This window comes from Mangifera indica, chromosome 19 (genome assembly GCF_011075055.1).
Source record: "Mangifera indica cultivar Alphonso chromosome 19, CATAS_Mindica_2.1, whole genome shotgun sequence".
Taxonomy (NCBI): Eukaryota; Viridiplantae; Streptophyta; class Magnoliopsida; order Sapindales; family Anacardiaceae; genus Mangifera; species Mangifera indica.
This window is the reverse complement of record NC_058155.1, coordinates 2,846,691-2,857,482: the sequence shown is the minus strand read 5'-3', so window position 1 is coordinate 2,857,482 and position 10,792 is coordinate 2,846,691. Positions and strand designations below refer to the sequence as shown.

The following is a 10,792-nucleotide window of genomic DNA, read 5'->3' as shown; positions in this document are numbered from 1 at the left end:
TTGCCAATAGGAGTGGAATCTTATTCCTACTTGATAGTGACTATTCCTCTTTTGCTTTGAAGTTTACATCAACACTACTTTGTTGCTATCTCATTATCTTTTACTCTTTTGTCAATTTCTTTTTTGGCTTTAACAACTCATCCCTCACCAATCTTCATATCACATTCTCACTATCTCACTATCTTCTCCTCTGTTGTTGATTTCTTCTTTAGCTTGTTTTTTCTCTTGTTGTTGCCACTTCAATACTCTCTCCTCCTTTGTCGATTTCTTCTCCTAGCTCCAACAACTTCTCCCACTTTAATCTCCTTCTCACCATCTCAAACTCTTACTATTGTAGAGAATGTCACCTTGCCACTCTTTTTACCTGCAACTCACATCTTAATTATAAAAGTCTCCTGACTCCCCTTAAGTGTTTTTCAACAACAAAAAAATGAAAACAAGACAAGGAAAAAAAAAAAAAAAAGGAGGAAAAAGAAATATGTAAAATAGTTAAGATAAAAATGTAATTTGCTAATGTTAACCCTATTATATATGTTATATAAAATGATAAAAATATTTTTTTACTATTAAAATTGACCTATGATTTTAACTAATATGTGAAAAAATATAATTTTTAAATTTAAAAGATAAGAAATTTTCATTTCATCAAATTTTGGATGAAAAATAGTCATCCTGGGCACACAAAAATGACACATTTCATTCATAGTCACCGTCACAATGACAATAAATTGTACCAAATCTTTTAACTTATTGTCTAACATATTTATCTTGAAATGACTGACGGGCACTTATCCCAAATTTGTTTGACCCTTCTTGTAGTGACTTGGTTTGAAAAATGCAATCCTAGTTCGCTTTTTCTCTTCCATTCATGAAGCTTTAGGCAATTATGTTTATGTGTGAAAGAAAGCAGCACGTTTTTATCAAAACCTTTGAATTTATCAATAATTTCATCAATTTAAAGTACTCACTAAAAAAATTGTAAACAAACGGGATTAGAGTCACGTTCCAAAACAAACCAGGAATAACCACATTTCTAGACTTATTATAAAAATAAAAAGAAAGAACACATTGATATATGTGTAAAAGACTCTTTAAAAGATACATTGAAGTGAAAAAGAAGAGTTGATTTACTAATCAGCATGAGAGTGTGACATGTACATGAAATTGGTGAGTAAAAACTTGTGTGTGAGTTCATAAGAGATGTCTAACATTAACATATTTCCTTAATTTTGATTTGATCTCATTAAATAGAATAAGTTGATACCAATAAGAAAACATGAGTAAACTTCGATGGGCAATATTACATAATAAGTTTGGTAGAAATTTTGCACCTTTTAACTAATGCAATATACATTTCCTCTATTGTACTAATTAATACCAACAAATAAAATTCTTACAATTACCCCCATTAATTAAGCCAACTCATTTCAAGTGAGTTTCAAGTATTGGGGTAAGTGTAAAAATTTTACACTAAAATAGGGTTGTTATAATTTTCCTGGGTTGTTATAATTTTCCAATAGCTTAGTCATACCCAGATTGAGTTGGCGACTCCCACCATTAGGGTAAAATTCTTGTAATTATCCAATTACACTATGTGTAACATATGCTAACCCTAACGTTTATAAAAGTAAGAAGCATACCTTTTTAGGTAACCCTAACAATAATAAACAAATAGAATTCCAGAAAAATATTTATGAAAACAAAATTTCAATATACATATCAGTTCACAATATGTTATGAAGCATACCTTTGACTTTCCCATACAGCTAATAAAATGAAAAAAGTTTTCATAAAATAGGCATTGTATGTATAACACAACAGATTGACATGACTAAAAATGGATTGGTTGCAAAGTTGTACCTCAACTTAATAGCATTTTCATTGGTTCAACCGTATTTGAAGTTCCTCCACAAATTTACTCCTGGGGATGGTCTCTTCTACAGTGGTATCGATATTCTTTAGCTTTACAATTCCTTCATTCAGCTCCCGTTCACCAACAATTACCATCCAAGGGATTTTGGACTCCCTTGCACGGTCAATGAGCTTCATCACTTTCTTGTGGACCATGAATTCTGCTTTCACCTTGGCATTCCACAGCTCACTAACTAGCTCTGCCGCTTGAGGTAGCTTATCCCCAAGCAAGGCCACCAGTACTTGCGTCTCAGTAGCTCTGACTGTCTGCCAACACCAGAAGAAAACAAAAGAAAAAAAAAATCACATTTGTGCCTACAAAAAAACAAGAACTGAGATTTCTCTAGTTTTCTGCCTAATGAACCAAACAAAGACAAATGCTTGTCTGTCAGTATGTAACGTATCACCAATCTAATTATACAATAAACTTGCCATTTTGTTCATTTTTGTACTAGTGTCAAGTGGCAGTGACAGTGAAAAAGGACTGCTGCCAGCATTTCTCCACAAGATAGAGTACTTCCAACCCAGACAAGGAGACCATGTAAAATGGCATGAGAGACCATAAAAATGGTTAAGCTTGATCTAAGCTTACAAGGATCACTTAAAAAGCACTACACAGATCTAAATCTGCATTCTAAAAGGAAACAGGAAAATCTAAGGCTCCTTTAATAAATTTATTTTTCTGTTTTTTGTTTTCATTCATTGTAGGTTATAGCTGCTCATTCACAATTTTTCGTTTTCAAATTCAAAAAGCAGAACAAACAGCTAATGAAGAGTCATTTGCATTGAAGAAAAGAAAAAATAAAGCTTAATTTGCTGTTTTACTTTTGGGGAATGCTGGCTAATAAACCAAAAATAAAAAAAAATCAAACATTTATCTTTCTTTCACACTTTTCAACACTTCAAACTCAATATTCTCTCATTTATTTTGTGTATGCACTTTCATATAAGATTAAATGAGTTAATCCATTTAATAAAATAAAGTTTGAAGAATTGACCAGTGAGAAATAAAAAAAAATGTTCCATTTTTTTGTCTTTATTTTACTAGCAACTGCTCATAAAAGGCTACCATCTAAAGTCTATCACACTGTATTTTTAAGAAAGTTATACATAGAAATCAACTAAGAAGAGATGCTAGAACACCCATTTTATCACTCTTTCTCACTCTCTATTTGAGTGTGTACAAAAGGATCAAAAGTAGAAAAAAAAGTGATAATTTGTTTCTCATCTTTCTGTCTTCCCTACACATGTCACAATGAGATTTAGAGAGTGGAAAAAAAAGTACAAAAGAGTGTTTCTAACACTTATGATTAATAACATATTTGAAAAAGCACTATTCAATCTACATAGATAACGAGAAAGAAAATGCTGGTTAGAACCAAAGAACAAGGTTCAGTTACAGGAAACATCCTATGGGTAGAGAATATGGGGGCAGTCAGCAGCTTCCAATGACATTTATTCCTCAACAGAATGGTATTTTATGATATCTAGCTTACAATGACTCACAGAAACCAACTATATATAAATGTTGTCATACCTGGTCCCTTTCTTTTTGAAGCTGCTCCATTATAGTAAACACTCTCTCAATTCCAAGACTTACACCAACTGCTGGAACCTGCTTCGTACCAAACATTCCAATAAGGTTGTCATAACGTCCACCAGCAGCAATTGAACCAACCTGAGTAATAAATGCGTTAGTTATATTATCTTTGCAAAAAGTATAAAACTAACATCAGGATGAAATTATAAGATCAGAAATGCATGATGATTTACATTAATTTGATAGAGATGCCATATTTCACTAGATTTCACTTGATACTACTCATATACATCGTACCATCAGGTGGTAAGTAAGAAAGAGGAAATTTGGATTCTATGCTTTAACTCTTGTGAGCAATCTCTTTTATGTTGTTCTAGATAGCTTTTATGTTCTTATTAAAAGGCAAAGAAGTGAGAGTTTAGCTTCTATCCTTCTGATCCACCAAATCCCTCCGCAAGATGCTACAGATAGATTGGGTACAGAATTCAGCCTCAATCCAGGAGGCATAGGCTTGAATTTGGACATGTAATCTGTTAGAGTTAACCTGAGCTGGCACAATCTAGTCAATGGACAATACATTCATGACCTGGCATGAAACTAAGCTGCTGAGACGGTACATGGTGTTGTCTCGATTAGGAACTTAGATTTAAAAAAAAAGGGACAAATGGAGAGAGAAATAGAAAAAAGGATCTAAAGGTTCAGCGACACTGCCAAAAGTCAAGTGCTTCATGCAAAGACAGAACATTTGACTAATATTTTTGCTAGCTTAGGTTGGGCCTCAGCTAAGAATTAGCAAATCAGGTATAGTCCTAACAAGGATCCATCAGGATAAGTATAATTTTTGTAATGTGTCTCAATAAGCCTTTAATAATTACAGATTGATGTGCATGATTTCATGATAAAATTAATGGGCATTCATATAACACCACATGTTAACTCAGAAATGGAACTAGCATGACATTGCCATTATCTAGGGCAGTGGTAGCAGTCAAATAACACAAAGAAAAAATTTCCATCTGGAGAGTTGCCACTTCAGTGAACCAATCTTCAGGCAAACTCAAAGAATTGCTCTCTAACGAGTTTCATTCCAAGATATATTCCATCAAATATATTTGACCAAAGATTGCAAATAATATGCTCTCATGTTTGACATGCTCAACTTCTGATGAATGTAGTAAAGAAAAGTCATCAAGAGAATTATCTATGAGCAGAAGTAAATAAAAATGATCCAATATTACTGAACAAAATGTCAAAATAAAATATGGGATTATGTAGGACAGCAATATATTAAGTATGCATCTCTATCTCTCTTTCTCTCTATCAAGCAACCTAGATGAAGAGAACTAAATCTGGAGGCACAACAAGGATTACCTGTGTCTCCCCTTTGAAAACAGCTTCATAGATGACTCCGGTATAATAGTCAAGACCTCTCGCAAGACTCAAATCAAAAACCACTTTGTCAACACATTTAGACTTTTCTAGAGCTTGAAATAAAATTTCAAGGTCATCCAATGCAACTTTCGATGAGTTGTTCTCCAGAAACTTGCTTCCTTCCTGTTTAAGCTTTGACAGCAATACCAAAGGTGATCCTCTTTCCTTCACAAAAGTTCCAATCTTATCTGCCATCTCAACAGTTAAACCCTTTTCCTCAACCTAGAAAACATTAATTTATAATGTTATTAACAGTATAACATCTTGCGTTTATGACAAACAAAATATAGCAAGAGCTAGATATCGGAGAACCAGAAGAATAGAGACGAAAAGGAAAGAGGCAACTTATTCTCAATAAAAGAGAAAAGTTATAAAAACAAAATGGTCAATTTAACATTCATTTTCGATTAAGTTTAAATAAAAACAGTTCATAGTATATTCCTTCGCAGAACACAAACAAATAGGGTGAATTCACCATTATGCAATACATTTGACAAAGAAAAAAAACAAGGAAAATTACCAGCAGGAATCATTTTCAATCTCCACCAAACAGAGAAAGACAATAGATCTTTCATGCAGCGAAGGGAAAAACTAATTCACTTGTTTATTTATTTTACTTTAGTTAGGAAAATTGGGCATTGACCTTTGCAAAACATCTTATGAAGGTAAGTCTTGCAGGGATTAAATATTGGGTCATCAGTGGTCTAGAAGTAAACCACTCTTGCAAGATATACTTCTAAATTAAGATGCAAAACTGCTGATTACCAGCCAATTGAACTTTCTTTTTTTTCTTTGTACAAAACTGTGAACTATATTCAAGAAAAGTGAAAAAGTTACATTAGTGGATTAGAAATTCACAAAAAAATTTAAAAAAAAAATTCAGAGAAGGGAAAAGTCTCTACATGACTGATAAAAATCTGTCAATAATAATCGTAGTTTAACCAGGGCCAAATGAAAGCAAACCAAACCAATAGAACATCGAAAGCAACCTATATGGACAATAAACCAGACACCTATATGCTTACCATTTCTTTTTTAACCTGCTCAAAAGATTGCTTGTCTAGCTTGTCAATACTTGAACAAATGGTTCTGAATTTCTCAGGAGGCACTCCGCATATTTCCAACATTCCATCTAGTAACATTCTATGATTCAGCTTTATCTGCAAAATTTAAATAATCAAATAATTATAGAGGCAAAAACATTTTTAAGTTACTTGATGGCAATATGCAAATGTTTGCAGACGTAGCTAGATTATCAATAACTGTAATAAAGAACAAATAGGTGTCTGTTCAACTGCTGCAATCCATTGATCCTCAAATTGCAGAATAAAAGAGTGCGTACCGAAAGTTCAAATACATCAAACCATTTTCTTGATACTAATTTATATAACATCTTGATCTCTTGTATTGATAAATTTCTATGTTCCTATTAGAAAAATACCGATTCATATACCAAGATCCATAACCCTAACATCATCAATGCTTTTAGATGTAACCATCTCATACATGTGAACAACACATTCTATTCAAATATCAACTCCAATGTCCTAGAGGCCAAAATGTAATCTCATAAAGCCTAATGTGTAAAAAATATATGTGTGTGTGTGTGTGTGTGTGTGGGGGGGGGGGGGGGGGGGGGGGGGGGGGGGGGTTGGTTGTGTGCATGGTGGGAGTGGGGCAACTGAGACTTACCTCATAATCTCCAATATCTAGTTCATCAAGCAGTTCAGTCAAAATTTTAATGACTTCAAAGTCTGGCCCCATCCTTTCGTATTGGCCAGCAATATCAAAGTCACATTGATAAAATTCACGAAATCTGCCTTTGGATGGGTTATCTCTTCTGTAAACCTTAGCTATTTGATGCCTTTTCAAAGAAGTGAGACCATTCATAGCAACATACCGAGCAAATGGAACAGTCAAGTCATAACGCAGAGAACATAGCTCACCACCCTGTAAACAAGTAGATACAAAATGTTATACTCTTCTGAACAAGATAACTATTCTTTTCTTATCATTCAAGAGAGAGATAGATGGAGAGGGAGAGAGAGAATACAATAAATAGAACACTTGTTAGCCATCAAAGACCAAACAATAGTCCACAAAAGGAAAATAGTAAAGAAAGATGAATACAGTAACATGCTGTTAGGCCTTGAGATGCATAAGAAGAGGCATAAAGGCTCAAGCAGGGGAATATTAGCCCATAATGAGGTGTCAAAAAATCAGTTACTGCAACAAAAAGTGGTTAGAAACGTGTGGAGCAAAAATAATTCAAGAGGAAAGACATCAACCAGATATTAAAAAAAAGAGGAGAAGAAGGAGACATGAACAAGGAAGAAAGTTATCAGTATTGGAGAAACCCTTTGGGAGAGAGCTGGCTCTTGAATTCAACATTGGGAGAGGTTTTCGGCACTCTCAAATTCGCCAAGTTTATGTTGAAGAATAGAGTCATTGTGTGATACATTTTATGGTGATTTTGTACTGGTTTGTTATTAATCAATAAAGTATAATATTGAGTTCCATTTTTAATATTCCAGCAAACATATACCTGTGTTGTTGTGTATTTGTGGTTGGTTGTGTGTTGAACTTTAGGATAAAGAGTGAAACAACCCAGGTATCTAACACAAACCCATTCAACTGCTAAAACAGAGCAGAATCGCCACCATAACCTAATTTTTTTGCAATGAATTATAAGTTGACAACGAAAGACAACATTGTGACAGCCAAAAAGGCCAAATTTTAAGTCAAGCAAAAAAGGTCAACATTGTGAAGAAAGATAAATACAGTTACAAACCCATTCAACTACTAAAACAGAGCAGAATCGCCACCATAGCCTAAATTTTTTGCAATGAATTATAAGTTCACAATGAAAGACAACATTGTGACATCAAAAAAGGCCAAATTTTAAGTCGAGGAAATTCTTAGCTTTCCTCATTCAAACACTTAAACAATTTTTGTCTAATATCAAAGTCACAAATATAAGAATGAGCTTAGGTTCTACAGCCTCAACTAGATTTTTAGTTTTCCATTTAACAACCCTTTCATTCAACATATTCAGAGTAAAGAAAACTCAACCAACATATAAGAAAATAAAATGCATTCAAGCACAAAAGCACCACATTCTTTGAGAAGCTTTAAGCAGATATATTTCCACAAATGAGCTACTTCCCAAAAATAATATTAATAAATGGAAAAAAGAAACTTGATTCAGCTGATTTAGCAAGTAATCATGTGCATACCTGGTCAGCAAGATCATAAATCAACTTAGAATCCTCTCCATATTTTCCTGTTAGGGTCTCTCTCAATTCAAAAACAGGAGTATCCAGGGCAGTGGCACCATGCCTCTTGAAGACTTCAGTTATAATTGAAAATGCTTTTTCTCGAATTGCCATTTGTTCTTTTGCAAAATCACGAGTACCCTGCACCATAAGGTACAAAAGTGAGAAATACAGATTCCAGACAATGGCAAGGTAGGTCACACCATTCTATCAAGAAAAAAGGTTTAAGTCTGGTGAAAGAAAGTCCATTTCTGAAAATGACGATGTAAAAGATTAGAAAAAAAAAATGAGTTCATAGCTTAGTATTCAGCTACTGAACAATAAATTACAGAACTAACAGTTAAGCAATGCTCAAACATATCCAACTTGACATGTTTTATGCCATGGCATTGAAGTTCTTTCTAAGTGTTCATGTCAAAACATTTAAACTACCAAAGAATTAGTTTAATCATTTTTAAAGAAATATAGATAGAATAACAGTAACTGTGAAAAAAATAAAAAGCCTTTACGCATTATTTTTTAAAACAACTCCACATAAGCCACAAATTTATAGGGAATTTGCACGATTTTCAAAAAAAACAAAATTTCCAGATTATTATGCATGAGACTTTTTCTGAACGGGCACAGTATTGCACTGTTAGGCCAACAGTTGTTCAGTAACATGAATCTTAAAAATATTCATCATGGGCTACAAAGTCACTCCATATCATGGATGATTGAGCTAAAACTGAATATCCTCCATGCATCTACTACTTAGACATACAATATCAAAGGATCCATAACACAAATAAATGCTTAATTATTCATCATGGTACTTAAATTTTATATTCTTTCTGTTGCAAAAAGCTCAAATAAACAAAATTAAAAACACTTATCATTACCTTAGGAAGCTTGGGAAGCCTTCTACTTTCATTACTCTCCACAATCTCTTTAATCTTTGCCAGAAAACCATCAAAACCTGGGTCCTTTGGATCCAAAAATGAAAAAAGATCCTCAACCTGTTTATCCAAAACCCCCAAACCCTTACTCTGCAACCTATCCTTAATCAATTGCACAATCACCCCGGTTCCCTTACCCAAAACCACCTTCTTCTTTTTCTTCTCACTCTTCTTTTCCCCTCCCACATCCCCTCCATTCACCTTTTCACCCAGCAACTCCCCACCTTCAAGCACAGCAAATGCAATCACAGCTTCCCACGCCACAATCTTCAACACAAGCTCCAACAACACATTCGCCTCATGGACAAATTTTATATAATCCTCCGCCAAATGTGCATCCAAAACCAACTTATACACACTCCTCAAACTATCCAAACTCAAACAATCCTTCCCAAACAAACTCTTCAATTCATCACCACCAACCTTACTCAGACTCATTTTCGCAAGAAACAAACTACTTTCACCCACATTTTTAACTGCAGATACCAATGCCATCACGTTGGCCCCCAAGGCCTTTGCCGTCCCACTAATACCAACTCTCACACCCGAATTCAACTCAATCCTGGTACTCGAATGAACTAATTTAACTACTTCTCTTAACTTCCCATTAATTTTCGGAATTTCCAAAACCTCTTCCGTGTTTACTTTCCCCACTAACTTCGACCCATTAAGCAACACTTTCAAGTCCCCAGCAACTGCAATCTCCTCCTTTGCAGTGAACCCATCTCCCAAATCAATCGAATTAAAAGCCGCCACATCAGCGCCAGACACCTCACACGACAAAGCTGCCACCGCATCAATAATAGTCGACAAAGCCGTCGATTTATAATCCAGAACCGCACAAACACCACAAAATACACTGGGTAAACTCAACTTCTCCAACAAAGCCCGTTCATCTTCACTCACCTCAACTGGCTCACTCGCAATTTTATCCCCCCCAGAATTAAGGATCTCCGAAATGTGAACCGGAAGAACCGCACGGACGCCCGAACCGGATTGAAGTGAAAGGAGCTTGCTGAGGAGGACAGTGAGGGAAGCACGGGATTCTTCTAGAGTTAAAGCTTTGAGAAGGGGAACTTGGTAGTCAGTAACAGTTGGTGGATTCTGATTGGGCGGCGAGGAAGAGAGACGATCTAACGCCGAGGAGTCGAGGCGCACGTGAGCGAGGGAGTTGGAGATGGCGTAGACAGAGGAGGAGGTGAGGGATGCGCCTTTGCCGCCGAGGGTTATGACGGCGGACGAACCTCTCTCCGGCATTGCTGAATGGAAGCGTGTTAGAGAAGGAGACTTAGCGTAGTTATGGCGCGTGTGTAGTATGTTTTTGTGTTGGGTGTAGGGTTTTGCATCTCTGGATTTCTGTGATTTAATTTATTGGGATTATTAAGTTAACAGTATCACAATTAACTTTTTCTTTTTTTTCCTTTTAGATTTATGCAAAAAAACATTTCAACATCCTTAACAGTGGATTCGAATCGAGCTTGGCTCGAATATTTTCGAATTCGAGCTTAATTATCAAAATTTATAAATAAAAATTTTAGATATAAAACGACATCATTTTGACTAATATGTATTAAAACGATGTCATTTTAATAATAAATACTCAAATTCGAAGCGAGCCAAACCAAACTCAAACCGAATTCGAGCTCAAGCATAACAAGCTCGATGAACCCGAGCTCGAACTTAAGCTCAATTATTAT

At 35.0% G+C, this 10,792-nt stretch overlaps 1 protein-coding gene across 2 annotated transcripts; it reads right to left on the bottom strand.

The window, feature by feature from the left end:
• On the bottom strand, positions 1 to 10,448 carry LOC123203194 (histidine--tRNA ligase, cytoplasmic-like). Of its 2 annotated transcripts, XM_044619438.1 has the most exons (8): positions 9,039 to 10,448; positions 8,119 to 8,298; positions 6,575 to 6,832; positions 5,908 to 6,042; positions 4,823 to 5,104; positions 3,449 to 3,589; positions 1,861 to 2,178; positions 1 to 364 (listed from the first exon to the last, which is right to left on the bottom strand). In XM_044619438.1, the coding sequence occupies exons 1-7, from the start codon at positions 10,350 to 10,352 to the stop codon at positions 1,879 to 1,881; spliced, it is 2,610 nt and encodes an 869-aa protein (XP_044475373.1). In that variant the 5' UTR covers positions 10,353 to 10,448; the 3' UTR covers positions 1 to 364; positions 1,861 to 1,878. The 2 variants fall into 2 exon arrangements, with proteins under 2 accessions (XP_044475373.1, XP_044475372.1); XM_044619437.1 differs by lacking the exon at positions 1 to 364 and having other exon boundaries at positions 1,678 to 2,178.
• Positions 10,449 to 10,792: the final 344 nt, after the last annotated feature.

What these genes read in the sequence shown, in the direction of transcription:
- LOC123203194 (XM_044619438.1), bottom strand. Translation starts at nt 10,352, where the DNA reads ATGCCGGAGAGAGGTTCGTCCGCCGTCATAACCCTCGGCGGCAAAGGC. An exon ending in TAGATATTGGAGATTATGAG is followed by an intron (nt 6,043 to 6,574) that starts GTAAGTCTCAGT and finishes TAAATTTTGCAG; the next exon opens with ATAAAGCTGAATCATAGAAT. An exon ending in AGCAGGTTAAAAAAGAAATG is followed by an intron (nt 5,105 to 5,907) that starts GTAAGCATATAG and finishes AATGTTTTCTAG; the next exon opens with GTTGAGGAAAAGGGTTTAAC.